Below are 21752 nucleotides of genomic sequence, written 5' to 3'. Positions count from 1 at the left end.
GTGTGTCAAATCGGAGGGCATGCTGTCCGGTCCTCTGGCAGTCTCTATGGGGGTGCCACAGGGTTCAATTCTCGGGCCGACTCTTTTCTCTGTGTATATCAATGATGTTGCTCTTGCTGCGGGCGATTCCCTGATCCACCTCTACGCAGACGACACCATTCTATATACTTTCGGCCCGTCTTTGGACACTGTGCTATCTAACCTCCAAACAAGCTTCAATGCCATACAACACTCCTTCCGTGGCCTCCAACTGCTCTTAAACGCTAGTAAAACCAAATGCATGCTTTTCAACCGGTCGCTGCCTGCACCCGCATGCCCGACTAGCATCACCACCCTGGATGGTTCCGACCTAGAATATGTGGACGTCTATAAGTACCTAGGTGTCTGGCTAGACTGCAAACTCTCCTTCCAGACTCATATCAAACATCTCCAATCGAAAATCAAATCAAGAGTCGGCTTTCTATTCCGCAACAAAGCCTCCTTCACTCACGCCGCCAAGCTTACCCTAGTAAAACTGACTATCCTACCGATCCTCGACTTCGGCGATGTCATCTACAAAATGGCTTCCAACACTCTACTCAGCAAACTGGATGCAGTCTATCACAGTGCCATCCGTTTTGTCACTAAAGCACCTTATACCACCCACCACTGCGACTTGTATGCTCTAGTCGGCTGGCCCTCGCTACATATTCGTCGCCAGACCCACTGGCTCCAGGTCATCTACAAGTCTATGCTAGGTAAAGCTCCGCCTTATCTCAGCTCACTGGTCACGATGGCAACACCCATCCGTAGCACGCGCTCCAGCAGGTGTATCTCACTGATCATCCCTAAAGCCAACACCTCATTTGGCCGCCTTTCGTTCCAGTACTCTGCTGCCTGTGACTGGAACGAATTGCAAAAATCGCTGAAGTTGGAGACTTTTATCTCCCTCACCAACTTCAAACATCAGCTATCTGAGCAGCTAACCGATCGCTGCAGCTGTACATAGTCTATTGGTAAATAGCCCACCCTTTTTCACCTACCTCATCCCCATACTGTTTTTATTTATTTACTTTTCTGCTCTTCTGCACACCAATATCTCTACCTGTACATGACCATCTGATCATTTATCACTCCAGTGTTAATCTGCAAAATTGTAATTATTTGCCTACCTCCTCATGCCTTTTGCACACATTGTATATAGACCCCCCCTTTGTTTTCTACTGTGTTATTGACTTGTTAATTGTTTACTCCATGTGTAACTCTTTGTTGTATGCTCACACTGCTATGCTTTATCTTGGCCAGGTCGCAGTTGCAAATGAGAACTTGTTCTCAACTAGCCTACCTGGTTAAATAAAGGTGAAATAAAAAAAATAAAAATAAAAATAAAAAGGTGGGAATGGGATTCTTATTTAGCTCTTGACCCTGCTGCTCTTGAACCTGCTGCTCAAATAAAATTATCTTAGATTGGCAATAAATCTTAGAAGGTGCTGGGTGTTATAGGGCCCGAGTGTAACATGGTGATGTAGAACACCATGGTTGCTGATAGCAGCACAGATTGTGACATTGCCACCTCGTTGACCAGGGACTTCAGCAATGGCCCGCTGTCCAATCATGTTTCAGCCTCTCCTTCTCCTCTTTGTTAGATTGAAGCCTGCTTCATCGACAAAGATGAACTCATGGGGTCTGTCCAAGGATTCCAAGGCAAATATTGTCTGTGTAGAAATACAATATAATGTATGTAGGATTTTGTAAGTCGTACAGAGACAGTGCTATACTGTAGAGTACAATTAGGCTTCTGATTCACAAACATTGTATGTACTGGAGAGTAATGTCATTCACATAGTATGTGTTAGTACTGTAGACAATCTGGATTACAGTAAATGTTTCTGAATGTACACTTACTTGCACATACTGAGCTCGCAGTTCTTTCACCCTTGGTGAGTTGCGCTCAAACGGTACACTGTATACTTGTTTCATTCGCATCCTGTTACGATGGAGGACACGGTCAATTGTGGAAATGCTCACACTGTCGATTCCCTGGAAGTGTGTGTTGTCTTGTATCACTCGTTCCTGGATTTCTCTGAGTCGTATTGCATTATCTTGAAGGACCATGACAACTATAACGGCCTCTTGCTCCTGAGTGAAAATAGCTGTCCTTCAACCTGTATGTGGCAGCCTTGCAATTCTACAAAAAGTAGTTGTGCAGTTCCAAAACATATTCATGCAGTACAATACATACAGTGATTAACTTTACACATGTCTATTGGAACAGCTGCATATAGTGTAGTACAGTAAATTTGCAATTACAAAAATACAGTAGTATACTATACCTGTTCTCTTCTCTGAATGTCCTTACTATGGTGGACACAGAGAATCGGCTCAAATTGGGTTGCACTCTAAGTCCTGCTTCCCTCATTGTCAGTCCATGGACAAGAACATGGTCTATAACTGTTGCTCGAATTTCATCAGATATGTCCACTCTTTGTCTTCCTCTTCCCCTTCGTCCTCCTCTTCCTCTTTCTTGCCCTCCTCCTCCTCTTCCTCCTCGTCGCCCACCTCGCATATGCACTCGTCCTCTTCCTCTCACATTGTTTCTTCTATCCATTCTCAGACTTTCTCCTTCCCACCTTCAACAACCTGTTTGTTCTCTGAACTGGCTTATATTGGTTGTGTCGCATCATTTGAAACAGGTTCAATCAATTTTGAGTGGTTGTGTTCAATCAATGACATGTCTTCTCTATTTGTATTTGATTGTTGCCACTTGTGTTTACCAGTAAGGATGACATGTGCATTAGAGTGCAGAATGTGTTTAGAGTTTTGCTGAAAAGTCTTAAGTGAGATCTGCAAATTGTGTTTTACCATGTGAAATGGTTTAAGGTATTGACAACAGACTGCATAATTAGCTAAATGAGTCCAGGCAACTGAGAACTTTGTTCAGCCAATGGGTTTTAGTGTTTTAGCAATTGAGAAAAACTGTAATGTAAGTCACATTGACATGAATAAATAAATACTATAAATGTGTGCTGTTCAATAAGGCTGGACAGTACAGGGTTAATGTCAGTCACAGCATAGGACAGTATGCTAAAACACCAATGATCCAAATGAAGACCAGTTGCTGCTTTGGACTCTGAAAACTAAATGTAGTGTTCTATTTATGTCTATGTGATGTTTTCTATGTTATTCCATGTGAGCTTCAGCCTAAACACTGCTGTCACATATGTCTCTCCTAATTTCAGCTGTCACAATATTTCTCCACACTGATGTGATATTCCACAGGCTCAGTGCAGCTATCCACCCTCTGTCACATCACACAGGGACAGGAAACAAAAGACAGAAACGTTCAATTGCATTATGGTCATTATAGGAGAGGTATGATCTCCACCCAGCTTAGAGACCAGCACACACACACCATGGGATCTTAATGTGTGTGCGTGTGTGTATGTGGGGAGGAACCTGCATGGAAACAAAGGGCTTGTCCGTCTCCAGCCCCTCCCCAGCCCCACCTCGCTCCCCCTGCAGTGTGACAGCCTGTGAGCAGAGCAGAGCAGGGCGGGTGACAAGGCGGGTAGTGGGGTGACTAGGGGGGGCGGGGTGGAGGAGTCGCGGGGTGGGTCTGGAGGGGCCTGGTCCTCCCCGGTCATCCTTCCTGGTGGTGGGCTGATTAGATTGGGGCCGAAGTCTCCAGCTGGCAGGCAGGACTGGGCTGACACACACACACACACACGGGCAGGACTGTCTGTGACTGGGTGCTGGCTGACTGGCTGGCTGGTAGGCCGGCTGGCTGTGTCCCAATCGCTCTTCAGCTCTGACACCTCTGACAGCTTCAGCAAACAGGTTCATTAAATGACATTTCTTACAGCTGCTTCTCTCTCTGGGCTTTGTCAAGCCTCCAGTCTACAGGGGCCCCTTTCTCTCTGGGCTTTGTCAAGCCTTCAGTCTACAGGGGCCCCTCACTGCTTGTTGGTTTAAACCAAGGCTTTGTTGTTCTGACATAATGTTTTGATGTGGGCTGTTTGAAGCGGAGGCTTTTTAGCCTGTGTGTTGTTGCTGGTGAGGCCTTTGGCCTGCTCTGTATTTAGCCCTGTGGCCTGGCCTGCCTGCTCTCTGTTCCCAGTCACAGCAACAGACAAGAGGAACCAGGAAGGGTTATTACATCCAGGTAGACACACCCGCTCCTATAGTTTTTAATGTAAGGTTGATCAGGCCATGCATTATAATAGTATTCTCTTGTCATTTCTCAGTTGTTTCTGCATATTCTCATCTTTCTTCATCCTGATCTGTTCACAATTTCTCCATTCATCAATCTGTACCTTTCTCTACCTCTCCTTCTCTCCACCTTTCCCTCTCCCCATCTCTCCTTTTCTCCATCTCCCCCCACTCTCCACCTCTCCCTCTCTCCATCTTTCCTCTCCTCTTCCTCCTCCTCAGCAGCTCCATACTACAGGCGTTCTCTGAGCAGACAGTCTGTCTCTATGACAACTGTTAGAGTCTGGGGTTGCTGATTTGTCAACCTGGGGCAGCACATGGAGGAGAAACAAAGATGCCACCACCCCTCCCTCCACCACCTCTCCCTCCCTCCCTCACTCCCTCCACTTCTCACTCCCTCGCTCCCTCCACCTGCCACCTTCCTCCCTTCACTCCACTCCTCTCCATCTAATCCACTTCTAATTGAGCTCCAGAGACTTTGATGTGGCAGGTAGGTCGAGCCACAGCTATTCCAGGGAGAAATTAAGGCACCGCTGCCTCTCTCCTCACCTCTTCTCCCCTCTCCTCTCCTCTCCTCCCCTCCCCCTTCCCCTCCTCTCCTCCTCTGCTCCTGCTTGTCACTGTTTTAAATGAGCATTAGCATTGGACCTAACCTCCCCAGCCCAACATCTCACTCTGCCTCCCTCCCTCGTTCCCCCCTGGACTGTCAGTCAGGCTTGAGCTACATCCCCTCTCTGTGTGTTGTGTTTCGGCTGTTCTCTCTCGCACACCTCCCTGGCTGGTTCTCTTGTCTCTGTCTGTGTCCAGCTACACTGATAAGATGGGAATGTGTGTGATTGTAACCTGGGGAGACTAGGCCGCCCCAAGGGCTCAGACAGTGTTGGACGAGGAAGGAGGGAGGAAGGGGGGAAGGAGAGAGGGAGGTGTGTTAGGGGGATCATTCTCACCTGTCACGAAGGCCTCTCTTGATCTCCCTCGGTAGACCTGCTGTCCTAGAAGTGCTGCACACTAATGATCCCCCTCTCCTCATCCCCCTCTCCTCTCCTTTCTTTTGCTCACCCCCATCCTTTCCTCTTTCCTCTCCTCTCTCACCCTCTCCTTTCCTCTTCCCTCTCCTCTCCTCTCTTACCCTCTTCATTCTTATTCCCTCACCTCTCCTCTTATTCCCTCACCTCTCCTCTCTTTCCTCTTCCCTCTCCCTTCCTCTCCTCTCTCACCCTCTCCTTTTACTCTTCCCGCACCTCTCCCCTCCTCTCCACTCCTTTCCTCTTCCTCCCCCTCCTTTCCTCTTCCCTCTCCTCTGCTCTCTCACCCTCTCCTTTTACTCTTCCCACACCTCTCCTCTCCTCTTCCTCCCCCTCCTTTCCTCTTCTCTCTCCTCTCCTTTCATCTCCTCTCTCACCCTCTCCTTCCCTCTCCTCTCCTCTCTAACCCTCTCCTTTCTTCTTCCCCCTCCTCTCCTCTCCTCTGCTCTATCATCCTCTCCTTTCCTCTTCCCTCTCCTCTCCTCTCTCATCCTCTCCTTTCATCTTCCCCCTCCTCTCTCATCCTCTCCTTTCTTCTTCCCTCTCTCATCCTCTCCTTTCCTCTTCCCTCTCCTCTCCTCTCTCACCCTCTCCTTTTACTCTTCCCGCACCTCTCCTCTCCTCTTCCTTCTCCTCTCTCACCTTCTCCTTTCCTTTCCTCTCCTCTCCTCTTCCTCTCCTCTCCTCTTCCTCCCTCTCCTTTCCTCTTCCCTCTCCTCTCGTCTCTAACCCTCTCCTTTCCTCTTCCCTCTCCTCTCTAACCCTCTCCTTTATTCTTCCCTCTCCTCTCCTCTCATCTCCTCTCCTCGCCTCGCCTCGCCTCGCCTCTCTTCTCTTCTCCTCTCTTCTCTTCTCCTCTCCTCTTCCTCCCCCTCCTTTCCTCTTCTCCCTCCTCTCCTTTCATCTCCTCTCTCACCCCCTCGTTTCCTCTCCTCTCTAACCCTCTCCTTTCTTCTTCCCTCTCCTCTCCTCTCCTCTCCTCTGCTCTCTCACCCTCTCCTTTCCTCTCCTTTCCTCTCCTCTCGAACCCTCTCCTTTATTCTTCCCTCTCCTCTCCTCTGCTCTCTCATCCTCTCCCTTCCTCTTTACTCTCATCTCTCACCCTCTCATTTCCTCTTCCCACACCTCTCCTCTCCTCCTCTCCTCTCCTCCTCTCCTCTTCCTCCCCCTCCTTTCCTCTTCTCTCTCCTCTCCTTTCATCTCCTCTCTAACCCTCTCCTTTCTTCTTTCCTCTCCTCTCCTCTGCTCTCTCATCCTCTCCTTTCTTCTTCCCCTCTCCTCTCCTCTCCTCTCCTCTCCTCTCCTCTCCTCTCCTCTCCTCTCCTCTCCTCTCCTCTCCTCTCCTCTCCTCTCCTCTCCTCTCTCACCCTCTCCTTTCCTCTTCTCTCTCCTTTCCTCTTCTCTCTCCTCTCCTCTTCCCTCTCCTCTCCTCTCCTCTCTCACCCTCTCCTTTCCTCTTCTCTCTCCTCTCCTTTCCTCTTCCCTCTCCTCTCCTTTCCTCTTCCCTCTCCTCTCTAACCCTCTCCTTTATTCTTCCCTTTCCTCTTCCCTCTCCTCTCCTCTCTAACCCTCTCCTTTCTTCTTCCCTCTCCTTACCTCTGCTCTCTCATCCTCTCCTTTCCTCTTCCCTTTCCTCTTCCCTCTCCTCTCCTTTCCTCTTCCCTCTCCTCTCTAACCCTCTCCTTTATTCTCTCCTCTCCTCTCCTCTCCTCTCTTCTCTTCTCTTCTCTTCTCTTCTCTTCTCTTCTCTTCTCTTCTCTTCTCTTCTCTTCTCTTCTCTTCTCTTCTCTTCTCTTCTCTTCTCTTCTCTTCTCTTCTCTTCTCTTCTCTTCTCTTCTCTTCTCTTCTCTTCTCTTCTCCTCTTCCTCCCCCTCCTTTCCTCTTCTCCCTCCTCTCCTTTCATCTCCTCTCTCACCCCCTCCTTTCCTCTCCTCTCTAACCCTCTCCTTTCTTCTTCCCTCTCCTCTCCTCTCCTCTGCTCTCTCACCCTCTCCTTTCCTCTCCTTTCCTCTCCTCTCTAACCCTCTCGTTTATTCTTCCCTCTCCTCTCCTCTGCTCTCTCATCCTCTCCCTTCCTCTTCCCGCTCCTCTCCTCTCTCACCCTCTCATTTCCTCTTCCCACACCTCTCCTCTCCTCTCCTCCTCTCCTCTTTCTCCCCCTCCTTTCCTCTTCTCTCTCTTTTTTTACACCCTGGTTGTGGGTTGCAGACCATCTGAAATAGGTGTTAAAGACACAGAGGTGAATCTGGAGTGGGAAATAGAATATTTAGAGACAATATAAGTTTACAACCTTGCTGTAACATAGCACCTCTTCTGTGTTTGTCACAATGTAAAACCTTTGTGTGGTCTCTTTCCCCTCCTGTCCCCCCCCTCTTTTCCTCTCCTCTCTGCAGGTCCTGGCATACTCAGAGGGTCTGCATGGTAAATGGATGTTCAGTGAGATCAGAGCGGTCTTCTCCAGGCGATTCCTGCTCCAGAACACTGGCCTGGAGGTCTTCATGGCCAACAGGAGTAAGCATCACACACACTCACTACGTCCCAAATGGCACTCTATTCCCTATATTGTGCACTACTTTGGAGCAGAGCCCGTAGTGTAATAAACTGCTTCTCTTAACCACTTTAACATAGAATGAATACAGTTTTGTTGTCTCTCCTCCCAGCGTCAGTGATGTTTAACTTCCCAGACCAAGCCACAGTGAAGAAGGTGGTCTACAGTCTACCCAGGGTCGGAGTAGGAACCAGCTATGGCCTACCACAAGCCAGGTAAACCATACACCTATATTCACACGCATACACACACACACACACACACACACACACACACACACACACACACACACACACACACACACACACACACACACATACACACACACACACACACACACACACACACACACACACACACACACACACACACACACACACACACACACACACACACACACCTACATTCGCACACACACACACACCTACATTCGCACACACACACACACCTACATTCGCACACACACACACCTACATTCGCACACACACACACCTATATTCGCACACACACACACACACACCTATATTCGCACACACACACACACACACCTACATTCGCACACACGCAAACACACACACACACACCTACATTCGCACGCACGCAAACACACACACACACACACCTACATTCGCACGCACGCAAACACACACACACACACACACACCTACATTCGCACGCAAACACACACACACACCTACATTCACACGCAAACACACACACACACCTACATTCACACGCAAACACACACACACACACACACACACACCTACATTCGCACGCAAACACACACACACACCTACATTCGCACGCAAACACACACACACACACACACACACACACCTACATTCACACGCAAACACACACACACACACCTACATTCGCACGCAAACACACACACACCTACATTCACACGCAAACACACACACACACACACACACCTATATTCACACACACACACACACACACCTATATTCACACGCAAACACACACACACCTACATTCACACGCAAACACACACACACCTACATTCACACGCAAACACACACACACACACCTACATTCACACGCAAACACACACACACACCTAAATTCACACGCAAACGCAAACACACACACACCTACATTCAAACGCAAACGCACACGCAAACACACACACACCTACATTCACACGCAAACGCAAACACACACACACACCTACATTCACACGCAAACGCAAACACACACACACACTTACATTCACACGCAAACACACACACACTTACATTCACACGCAAACACACACACACCTACATTCACACGCAAACACACACACCTACATTCACACACAAACACACACACACCTACTTTCACACGCAAACACACACACACACACCTACATTCACATGCAAACACATACACACACACACCTACACTCACACGCAAACACACACACACATTTACATTTTTTAGTTCATGAAACATTTTGTTTGGTCTTTGCAATTCCTCATCTATCTTACTAGCTCCAGAGTAGTATTGTGTAATGCAATGTGTCCAATTTATTTTCAGGGTGTGTATTGTTAGTCTCCCCACATAACCCCTTTGTGTGGTGGAGTGTGGAGCCGGCCCTGGCAGCAGCTGACCCTGCCTGCAGCAGAGACATTCTAAATCCCATTGCTCCTGTCATTGGAGTGAGTGGTCATTGACCCTGACTGAACTGATCTAATTCTCTAAGTGAAGTCTATAGCACAGAACTGCAACCTGCTTGCATTTCTGACCACTGACCACACAGTAAAATACACAGAAGGAGACGGACGACAGTCCCTTCACCTTACCTACACTCTGTCATTAATTACCACAAAACACACATCTATTTTTAGCTATCAGTTAGCTAGAGTTAGCTATTGACTGGCTAGTGTTAGCTACAGTGCCTTGCGAAAGTATTCGGCCCCCTTGAACTTTGCGACCTTTTGCCACATTTCAGGCTTCAAACATAAAGATATAAAACTGTATTTTTTTGTGAAGAATCAACAACAAGTGGGACACAATAATGAAGTGGAACGACATTTATTGGATATTTCAAACTTTTTTAACAAATCAAAAACTGAAAAATTGGGCGTGCAAAATTATTCAGCCCCCTTAAGTTAATACTTTGTAGCGCCACCTTTTGCTGCGATTACAGCTGTAAGTCGCTTGGGGTATGTCTCTATCAATTTTGCACATCGAGAGACTGACATTTTTTCCCATTCCTCCTTGCAAAACAGCTCGAGCTCAGTGAGGTTGGATGGAGAGCATTTGTGAACAGCAGTTTTCAGTTCTTTCCACAGATTCTCGATTGGATTCAGGTCTGGACTTTGACTTGGCCATTCTAACACCTGGATATGTTTATTTTTGAACCATTCCATTGTAGATTTTGCTTTATGTTTTGGATCATTGTCTTGTTGGAAGACAAATCTCCGTCCCAGTCTCAGGTCTTTTGCAGACTCCATCAGGTTTTCTTCCAGAATGGTCCTGTATTTGGCTCCATCCATCTTCCCATCAATTTTAACCATCTTCCCTGTCCCTGCTGAAGAAAAGCAGGCCCAAACCATGATGCTGCCACCACCATGTTTGACAGTGGGGATGGTGTGGTCAGGGTGATGAGCTGTGTTGCTTTTACGCCAAACAATAACGTTTTGCATTGTTGCCAAAAAGTTCAATTTTGGTTTCATCTGACCAGAGCACCTTCTTCCACATGTTTGGTGTGTCTCCCAGGTGGCTTGTGGCAAACTTTAAACAACACTTTTTATGGATATCTTTAAGAAATGGCTTTCTTCTTGCCACTCTTCCATAAAGGCCAGATTTGTGCAATATACGACTGATTGTTGTCCTATGGACAGAGTCTCCCACCTCAGCTGTAGATCTCTGCAGTTCATCCAGAGTGATCATGGGCCTCTTGGCTGCATCTCTGATCAGTCTTCTCCTTGTATGAGCTGAAAGTTTAGAGGGACGGCCAGGTCTTGGTAGATTTGCAGTTGCATTTTTGTATCCAAATCCGGCTTTAAACTTCTTCACAACAGTATCTCGGACCTGCCTGGTGTGTTCCTTGTTCTTCATGATGCTCTCTGCGCTTTTAACGGACCTCTGAGACTATCACAGTGCAGGTGCATTTATACGGAGACATGATTACACACAGGTGGATTGTATTTATCATCATTAGTCATTTAGGTCAACATTGGATCATTCAGAGATCCTCACTGAACTTCTGGAGAGAGTTTGCTGCACTGAAAGTAAAGGGGCTGAATAATTTTGCACGCCCAATTTTTCAGTTTTTGATTTGTTAAAAAAGTTTGAAACATCCAATAAATGTCGTTCCACTTCATGATTGTGTCCCACTTGTTGTTGATTCTTCACAAAAAAATACAGTTTTATATCTTTATGTTTGAAGCCTGAAATGTGGCAAAAGGTCGCAAAGTTCAAGGGGGCCGAATACTTTCGCAAGGCACTGTATCTGCTGTTAGCTAGTGTTATCTGTCAGCTAGTGTTAGCAATCTGCTAGTGTTAGCAATCTGCTAGTGTTAGCTATTGGCTAGTGTTAACTAGTATTGTTAGCTATTCTAGTGTTAGTTATCAGTCAGTTAACTAGTGTTAGCTATTGTTTGGTATAGTGTTAGCAATTGATGTTAGCTATTGATTGGCTAGTAGTTTTAGCTATTATTAGCTATTGTTTGCCAGACTATGGTCTGGCCTATAACTTGACTTTAAGACTGTGAAAGGTTTTTTAGAAACAGCCTCCATCCAACTCTTGATTCTCACCATGTGTTGAGTTGAAGTCACATCAAGGCCTGCAGGACTTTGGTCATGGCAGTAGAATGCTCCAGTTTCACATGCGGATGAAGTTGTCACACTGTGCCAGTGTGTGGTGCTCTGAGCTCTGAATGAATGATTGCCTTTCTGGGAGTGTTGGTCTTTAGCTGGTCAATGTCTGTCTGGTTGTACACTTTGGTTTCTTGAGTACACTTTCAAACACCTTACATAAACCTCATTGGTTTGAATGAGCCCTGTTCAAAAGTAGTGCACTACATAGGGAAAAGGGTGGCATTTTGGATACAACCTAAGGTTTTTCTTCCTCTGTTGTTGTGCAGGCGTATCTCCATGGCGACGCCCCGGCAGCTCTTCAAGTCATCCAACATGACCCAGCGCTGGCAGAGGAGGGAGATCTCCAACTTCGAGTACCTCATGTTCCTCAACACCATCGCAGGTCAGCATCCCTTCTCCTCCCTTTTTCCTCCTCTCTCCTCTTTTCCCTCCTCTCCCTTTCTCCCTCTCTCCTATGCCCTCTCCCCCTCATCTTGGAGGGATCCATGTTGTTGTGTTGAGCAGATGAATGTAGTGTATGTTGTTGTTGACTGTTAAAACACGCCATTCAGGGCCTACAGGTAAGTTGTCTTTGTTTAAGGAGTAGGATGCTCTGTTCAGTGTTCAGTTCACTCGTAAGCAGTAATACTGTTCGTACTGTAGGTAGCCTACACTTCACTGTTCATGTGGAAGAATAGGACTTTTATTTGAAGAAAGAAAAGAAGGAAAATGGAAGCAAGATCACACATCCTCCAGGATAATTAGGGGTTGTGTGTGTGTGTGTGTGTGTGTGTGTGTGTGTGTGTGTGTGTGTGCACGTCTTTGTCGCCTCTCTGATCTGAGCTGTGACTAACTGGAAAACGAGAGCGCCTGGCGCACCACTCCTCTCTGTGGGGTGTCACATCCCTCGCTCCCTCACTCGCTGCAGAGTCATGCATATTTATATTTATCTGTGGCGTGAGTTCGATACATTATTGTCATCTAATTAGATGTACGGCAGACAGAAAAACATGGTGGAAATTCATTAAAAATGTGTGGTAATGACCTGAGCTGCCAAAAGTGTCAGGGAGGTGGGGTGGAAGACATGAGGGGGATGGAGGGAAGAGAAGAAGGAGAGGAGGGGTGGTGGAGGAGAGGAAGAGAGGTGTTAACGTGCAGCCAGTGCTCTTCTAATTAAACACTATTCTACTGGTATTAACATTCTGACACTTCAGAGTGTGTGTATCATCCTGACACTTCAGAACAAGCTGGAACTCTACCCACAATGCACCACACCACCACCCTTGTCTCCCCCTGCACCCTCACACCCACCTCACCCCCTCACCTCTGTTTCTCCCTACACCACCACCCTAGAATAGCACTGACACATCTACCCACACCACACCACACTGCCATCCCTATCTACCTCCCACACTCTTAAACCCTCACTCCTGTCTCATCCATACACCCTCACATACAGGACCCCCCTCTCCCTCTTACACCCTCACCGAAGAACAGGAACAGGCTACAGCAGAGTTAAATCTACTCACACCATTATCTCCCCAAGCGAATGCCTAGGCTTAAGCTCAGTGTGCAGTCTTGTCAAGCGAATGCCTAGGCTTAAGCTCAGTGTGCAGTCTTGTGACATGCAGGACACTTGGGTACGAACCCAGTCTGTTACAGCAGCTCTGGGAATGAACGGTGTGCATCACCCCGGGGCATGTGTGTGATTTTAGATCTGTAACACCTTGCTCTTACCCTAACCCACTTCCATATTGTGTCATCATTTTCATCATTTACATTTTGGTCATTTAGCAGAATCTCTGATCCAGAGTGACTTACAATCGCCTTAACCACTCTAACCCTAACCCAGCATCATAATGTACCATTCACAACACCCAGATCTAACCCTAATGATTGTCTATACATCACAGCAGCAGCAGAACCACCCCTCCATTAAACTACATTAAACCCTCAGCAGCCATCTTATTTGCTGTGGGAACTTCTGTGTACTAATCTAGTACATTATCATTTGCATTTTTAACATCCCTATTTGGGTATGACGTGTTTCTGTCAGATGAAGTAAGGGTAGCCCCCAGGGACACACAGAGCCGAGAGGTTGGGGACAAAGCAGAGCAATGCAGAGTAGAGCAGGGAAGCTAGAAGATTGGGAGTTTGAGAGGTTATAGGATGCGGTTACGTTGGGGACAGAGCAGAACATTGCAGAGTAGAGCAGAGAGGCTAGTCTGAGAGGTTGGGAGGCTAGCGGGCTAGGAGGCTAGGGGGATGGGAGGCTATGGGGTTGGAAGGATGGGAGGCTAGGGGGTTAGAAGGATGGGAGGCTAGGAGGTTGGGAGGGGGTTGGGAGGCTAGGGGGTTGGGAGGTCGGGAGGCTAGGGGGTTGGGAGGATGAGAGGCGAGGGGCTGGGAGGATGGGAGGCTAGGGGGCTGGGAGGATGGGAGGCTGGTAGATTTTGGCTTGGATGTGTTTCAGGAAGCAGAGTGCTGCTGTGTGACTGATAGCTCTGTAAAGATGAAATAGCTGTAGCATTATCTTTGTTGCAGCCTCAGGTCAAGCCTCATCTTTCACTGAGGTACTGTGTGTGTGTGTGTGTGTGTGTGTGTGTGTGTGTGTGTGTGTGTGTGTGTGTGTGTGTGTGTGTGTGTGTGTGTGTGTGTGTGTGTGTGTGTGTGTGTGTGTGTGTGTGTGTGTGTGTGTGTGTGTGTGTGTACATGTTTTGTGTGTGACACCATAGTGTTGTTAGAAGAAAAATGTATTGCTGTTTAAACTCTAAACCGTCAGCTTGGAGTGCAGCATGGAAACTTCTCTGTCTACAAACCAAACAAAACTCACTTCAAACCAAACACCTATCACACTGCTGCACATCATCTCACACTAAACTAAGGAAAAGGGTTTTGAATGTCTATCTTGCAGTACCTTGGATTCAATTGAAATTTGTGATTTAATGCATAATTTGATTAAAATAGGTTTAGTTTATTAAAACGATTGTGTCAGTGCTGATAGTGGTCTCCTGTCCTGTTTGACTGGCTGTTGTGGATTTGCTGCTAGTTTGTAATACTGCTTTATAATAAGTTGTTGATATCACACCATCACACCCATAGCTCTGTTCTCTGATTGGACCGGCTCACAATAGTGCATTCTGATTGGACCAGCTAATAGTGGTGTCTTCTGATTGGACAGCCCATAGCAGTGTCTTCTGATTGGACCAGCCCATAACAGTGTCTTCAGATTGGACCAGTCCATAGCAGTGTAAATTAGAGAGGACTTGTGGCGACATGGAATGTTGAGGAACTCCTCTTGGTTCTCATGGCTGAGTTAGGGTTCCATCTGAAATCCCACTGAAGGGGAAAACTAAGGTCTCACATCTGCATGTGGGCACTGCCATGGCTGAAGTATCCATGGTAACCACCACAGGATGTCCAATCAGGAGGCTAGCCTGGTGGTGTCACATGAGGCGTGCTCAACGACATCATGGTGACTAGGAGAACAGTTCTATATCTCTGTAATTACATACACCACAGACTACATATAGACACTACATACATTATACACACTACACACACACACTTCATATATACCACGTCAGGAGACCCCTTCGCTCCTAACCATGGGCGTATACTCCCTCTCCGGCCGCTAGGTCATCAGGCTGCTGATTATCCTGCACGCTTGTCACCATCGTCTCACGCACCTGCGCCTCATGACACTCACCTGGACTCCATGACCTCCTTGATTATCTTCCCTATATCTGTCACTCCCCTTGGTTCTTTCCTCAGGTATTAATGACTCTGTTTTCATGTCGGTGCGTTGTTTGTGTTTCATGTTCACTGTTTAGTTTATTTATTAAAACACTCACTCTCTGAACTTGCTTCCCGACTCTCAACGCAGACGTTACATTGAGTCATTTGCGGGGTCGTGGAGGGGAGATGCTGCACATGTCAAGAAAGTTTTAGTTTTGTTCAATCAGTAGCACACATCATCTCAATTTCTCATGTGTTTGTGTGTGTTTTTGTGGTGTGTATATTTTTTGACAACTGCCAGGTTATAAATGACCCTAAGACAATCTTTGTACCCTGGTGGTGTACAGCTTTCATGGAAATATGAACAAAGGGAATGTTTCACTTTTTCTAATGTTGGGGTCACTCTAGGAAAAGTAATCAAATTTCAAGTAGAAAAAATATAATTGTGTCTTTTTATTGTTTCAGCTTTATGCCTATATATCACGGTCGCCATGCAAATGAACTATCAGGTTATAGAGCAAACAACACTATTACCACAAAACGGGTTGTAATATGGCTTTTTCTCCCCTGGTTTGGCTTCCCCAGTGAATTTAACCATGCACTGCTACTGCCCTGAGTACAGATCACAAAGATCTCCCCCAGCACACAAGCCCGAGGGGGTGCAAGACCGGACAGGAAGATAACGTCAGTGACTCAACCCACTCAAGTCGAGTATAGCGAAAAAAAAAGCCTGGAACGACGTGATGCATCCCTCTTAGGGAGGGCATGGGAGAGCACTAGCAAGCCAGTAATAGGGTCAGAGGCACACACACACGCAAAGGCCTCCACACAGAGAGCAGACTGAGGACTATATTAGCGGCTGTGTCGTCCTCCCAGACAGGAAGTTACTCTGTCAGAAACAGGAAGCTGACCTGAGAAGAGTCTGATGGAATGCTCTGATGGAATGTTGCATGCTGGGTCACCAAAGTAACCTAAGCCTTGTGTGTACCCCACAGTTCTCCCCTGTATCCCGCAGATCTCATCCCTCACACATCCTCCCCTGCCCCACCTCATCCCCTCCTCTTTTCTCTCACAGAACTTATCTAACAGACTTCTGTCTGTCTGTCTGTCTGTAGGGAGGACCTACAATGATCTGAACCAGTACGCCGTGTTTCCCTGGGTTCTCACCAACTACGAGTCCGAAGAGCTGGACCTCACCCTGCCGGGCAACTTCAGAGATCTCTCCAAGGTACTGTCATTTGGGGGGGGGGGGGGGGATAAGCACAGGAGTGGTGAGGGTCTCAGTCAGCAAGGGAATTTGCAGACATCATAATGCATACATCATGTGCTCAGTCTGAACCCAGCGCTGGAATGTAGAGAAGGAACTGATAGTTTAACATCACCGCTGGTCCTAACACTGGAATACCACATATTCACTATATAAATCACTACATTTGACCAGTCCCAATAGGGCTCTGGTCAAAAGTGGTGCATTAAATAGGGTGCCATTTGGAACACAAACATAACATCTTAACAGATCCCAACCTTGGAATAGCAGCTTAACTGTCTCTGCTCTGTTTGGTACTGTAGGCACAAACTGAATGTTCAAGTGTCTATGCTCTGTTTGGCATGGTACTGTCCTCGACCATCAACAGTAGGAGAGTTTTTAGTGTCTGTATGATGAGGGCTTCTGGCCCTGTTTAACTTCCTAGCAGCTCTCTCTCTCTCTTTATCTCTTTCTCTCTATCTCTACAACTCACAGACTCACTGACCTGAAAACAATCTCATTCCTGTCTGAGCTTTCCTTCTCTCTCACTCTATCGCTCCCTCCTTACCCCGTTCCCTTTCGCCCTCAAAGTGCCGACTCCCTGACTCTCTCTGAGCTTCATTTTCACAAAAGTGTTTTTTAACCAATTTTCGCCTCAGATCCCAGACAAATGTTTGCTAGGGAGGGAGGGAAGCAGAGGGACAAGCAGGGAGGCAGGGAGGAAAGAAGGGGAAAGCAGGGGGGAAGGAGGGAAAAGCAGGGGGGAAGGAGGGGAAAGCCGGGGGGGAGGAGGGGAAAGCCGGGGGGGAGGAGGGGAAAGCCGGGGGGAAGGAGGGGAAAGCAGGGGGGAAGGAGGGGAAAGCAGGGGGGAAGAAGGGGAAAGCAGGGAGGGGGGACGGAGGGGAAAGCCGGGAGGGAAGGAGGGAAAAGCAGGAAGGGGGGAAGGAGGGTATAGGAATGAGAGAGATTCACGATGAAAACAAGAAATAACCACAACTTAAGCACCCTGGTAGGTATGTGTACTGATAATGTCAGTGAATACACTTCCCTCCTAACAGTAGTCTGTAAGGGTAGTCTTCTCTGCACTTGGTTTATACCAGTTTCACCCAGCCAGTCTAGAAAGTCACTGTGTGAACATTTCTACTCAGCCCTGTTGGAATTGAAAAAGACAACATTTGGTTTGAGTTGTTCAGGTAGGTAGTATAGTGGGTGATCCAGTATAATTCAGTGTTCACTCTGGCAGCAGGTCTACACACACACACACACACACACACACACACACACACACACACACACACACACACACACACACACACACACACACACACACACATACACAGCTTTCCTGTGTCTTCCTGCTGTCGTTTCTGCTCTTGTCACCCTGTGGCGGCTTCAGTCTGTACACAGCCAGGTGGGCTGTGTGTGTGTGTCTGAGAGAGCCCGAGCCCTCTGGCCCGGGGAGACAGTTATGTATTGTAATGTATTCCAGTGACATCCTCCCATGCTGTTTACAGGCTGAGCTGCCTTCATTACCATGAGTTCACAGGCCTCTGTCTCCTGACAGTTGTCCTTGAAACCCCAGGGCTCACACACTCACACGTACACACACACACACACGTACACACACACACATACTCACACATGTACACACACACACCTCCAACCCCAGGGCTTCTACCTCCAGAGGTACCCGCTAGTAAAGGACTGAACTAGAATGAAGGGGATTGATTTCTCTAATATATAAACAGATTAGATGAAGAGCAGGGCGGGGAGTGAGGAAATAGGGAGGAACTCTGAGAGATACAGTAAGTCTTTTGAACAGAGTCATGTAAAACTACCTTACTCTGAAGTGTCCTATCTGTGCTCGAAGTTCACTTTTTTTAAACTCATAAGCTAGCAGTGTTATCAAAAGTCCAATTGAAAAAAGGAAGTTTAATTAAGTTTAACCTCCACATAATCTATCATTTCTGTTCTCAGAGCATTAATAATTTAAAAAAAAATTGTCACATACATGATGTTTTATTGTCAAATACACCAGATAGGTGCAGTGAAATAAAGGAACCAGATTAAAACACTCTTCCTATAGCACTATATAGTGCTCTACTTTTGACCAGGCCCTATAGGGTGCTGGTCGAAACTAGTGCACTATGCTGGGAATACAGTTCCATTTGGGAAGCAGCCATCCAGTGATATTTTGGGTGCCAGTACCAGCAGGCTATGTCCTATAGCTCCTGGATGATACACCACTTAATCCTCTCACACACCTACACACACCTGCACATGCCTGCAATTTACCTGTTGATCAGTCAGCAAGTCATCCGTGTTAAATCCAACTGAACAGAGTGTTCTCTGCCTCAGGGCCGTAGTGGAGCATTCCTACTGTCAGATCACAGGCCTGTGGAGCACACACACACACACACAACCATACACACACACCCGCTATGTCAGCGGTACAGTTGTGTGGTGGAGCGGTTCATTAGGCTTTAATGATTATTTCCTGCTGACTGACAGGTGGCTGATGGGAAAGGGAAGCTCATCTCCTCATACCTGTTAGTTGATGGAGTGGAAACGCTGATAATCCTATATGAAGGCATACTGAGCGTGCTCTTCTTAACAATCTAGAGCTTTATCGCGGATGTTGTTCTACCTTCTTTTGTATGTCTCTGAAAGGAAGACACTGACTCTGTAAAAACTTCTCTCAGGGAGGAACAGCCAAAGCTGTGAAGTGACAGCAGACATATGTACCTGATCTACTTTACCTCATAGCTACTGTTATGAAACGGAGAGGTAGTGGGAGCTTGTCCGTGGTGGTCTTCGGACCTGCAACCTTATGAACCAGAACCCTTCACATTTTCTATGGCTCCAAGACATCCAGCTTGGAAAAGTTGTTATAGTTACATTATATTTACACTGCTTAGTTGTTGTAGCAAATCCTATTCATGTTTTTAAAAGAGTTAACACAAGTTGTTGCTGAAAAGTTTGTGTATGTCGTAGCGAATGTTAGGAATGTAGCTAGCTACATAGACAACTCTGGAGATTTAGTTGTGCTAGTCGTGCATCACTGTATCATTGTTTTAAAGATTGCAACTGAACTTCAGAAATCCTATACCATGAGAGAAACCACCCAAATGAAGAACTCTGAAGAACTAGATTGTAGCTGTTCAAGGTGCTTCTTCTGAGAGAAAACAAGTGTGACTCCTCCTGACAGTTCCGCTGCACTGTACCGTGATGTCATTTCCATTTAAATATAAAATGCAGTATGTGTGTCTCCTCGGGAGTTAGCCTAGATATTACCACACGAACTGCAGAACTTTCTCTTTCTCTGTGTTCCACACACTCGCATGCACACACATGCACATGTACACACACCAACACACACACACACACACGCGCTCCTCTTGGATCCTCCACTTTGGGGTCTCTACTCTCTGCAGTCAGAGAATGATCCTAATTACATGTGATGAGTGGTTTATCTAGTGTAGCATGTGACAGCCCTATAATCCAACAGCGAGGTTTGATCATGTCTTGTTTTGTGGTGAAGGTAGATATCACTAGGTCAGGTGTTACTTATGGGAGTGAACTCAGAAGGAGCTAAATGCAGAGCTGTCTAAAGCACTTGTTTTTATTGTCTCCTTATCATGTCCTGTATTTACATAACCACCTGGGAATAGGGAGCTGGTGATTACTGTGTGTTAGAGGAAAGGTAGAGAATTTTTTGTTGTTGTCAGTACTCTACCCCACTAACCAGCCACAGAAGGGGGTCCCATATGGCACCCTATTACCTATATAGTGCACAACTTCTGACGAGGACCCTATATCCCTATCTCCCACACAGTATCTATTTTAGCACTTTAGCTTGCTAACATTAGCATCAAAAATTAGCAACATGGTTCCATTAATTAACCTTAAGTAACTTAGTTGCTACTAGAATCAACACACTTAACATGCCTGGTTGCTTTAAAGTGTGTTTATGTCAAGAAATCAATGAAATACCACGTTGTAGCAAAGTTAGCTAGGTAGCTAGTTGTCACACATCAACAACAGAGAAGGTCGGACTATAACCAGAGATGTTTGTTGTTTTGTTTGAGTGAACTAGCCAAACATTTTTGTTATCCAAATGGCACCATATGGACCATGGTCAAAAGTAGTATACTATATAGGGAATAGGGTGCCAGGTTGATGGTGCTGCATGCATGTGAAAGGCTTAGAGCTTTAGAAGGGCCTTATGGTCACTTAAGACCCAACACTATCTACCATGTTAACAGCTTGTTAATGTCTTACTAATGAGCTAGTTTAGCAGGCTAAAGCCCCCATATCTTTTTATAGGCTAAGAGCTGTCTGTTTTGGTGACAGAGGAAGCCGGTAAGAGGTAATAGACAAGACACACTATAACCAACATAAGCCATGCGCAGTAAATCATCTTCTGTGTGTTGACGAACGGTGGCAATTCAACATGTAGACAAGTCTGGAAATGAAAAGAAAACGACGGCCGATGTTCTGTGGCGATATGACATCCACCTGCTGCTTTTAACCGTTTGTCTGCACAGTTTTTTCCGCGCTGCTGGGTTTAATGGAAATATTCATATTGACAGTCTCTTTGTATTTGGGGTTCTTAGCTATCTATCAGACCGCGTTAGCTGTGAGATCAAGTTAGCTATGAGACCAAGTTAGCGATGAGATCATAATAGCCGTGAGACCATGTTAGCTGTGAGACCACGTTAGCTATGAGACCACGTTAGCTGTGAGACCATATTAGATTTGAGACCATGTTAGCTGTCAGACCATGTTAGCTGTGAGGCCATGTTAGTTATGAGACCGTATTAGCTGTGAGATTACGTTAGCTATGAGACCATGCTAGCTGTGAGACTATGCTAGCTGTGAGACTATGCTAGCTATGAGACTATATTAGCTATGAGACTATGTTAGCTATGAGACCATGTTAGCTATGAGACCATGTTAGCTGTGGGACCATGTTAGCTGTGAGACCATGTTAGCTGTGAGACCATGTTAGCTGTTGAAACCCAGTCCGTCCTATTAGCTGTCTGTGCCGTCCAGCTGCAGCTATGATTGGGCTAAGCTGACTGAGACCAGCCTGGTTCCTCCTGGACGTTTAACAACCTGTCTGACTTCCTGTAGCCAACAGCCCAATCACAGCCGGCCCCAGACGCCACAGCCTATTATCACCCCGTAAATC

The 21752-nt window shown here is 46.6% G+C and overlaps 1 protein-coding gene across 1 annotated transcript in view; it reads left to right on the top strand.

Annotated features, from left to right (window-relative positions):
• Positions 1-21752, top strand: part of LOC109904820 (neurobeachin) — a 335275-nt gene that overhangs the window by 246539 nt on the left and 66984 nt on the right. The window contains exons 45-48 of the mRNA XM_031791425.1: positions 7607-7724; positions 7874-7976; positions 11862-11977; positions 16428-16540. Of these exons, the coding sequence (XP_031647285.1) occupies positions 7607-7724; positions 7874-7976; positions 11862-11977; positions 16428-16540 (450 nt within the window). The remainder of the gene's footprint in view (positions 1-7606; positions 7725-7873; positions 7977-11861; positions 11978-16427; positions 16541-21752) is intronic.

This window comes from Oncorhynchus kisutch, linkage group LG15 (genome assembly GCF_002021735.2).
Source record: "Oncorhynchus kisutch isolate 150728-3 linkage group LG15, Okis_V2, whole genome shotgun sequence".
Classification (NCBI taxonomy): domain Eukaryota; kingdom Metazoa; phylum Chordata; class Actinopteri; order Salmoniformes; family Salmonidae; genus Oncorhynchus; species Oncorhynchus kisutch.
The sequence above is the reverse complement of the archived record's forward strand: the minus strand, read 5'-3'. Positions and strand labels throughout refer to the sequence as shown.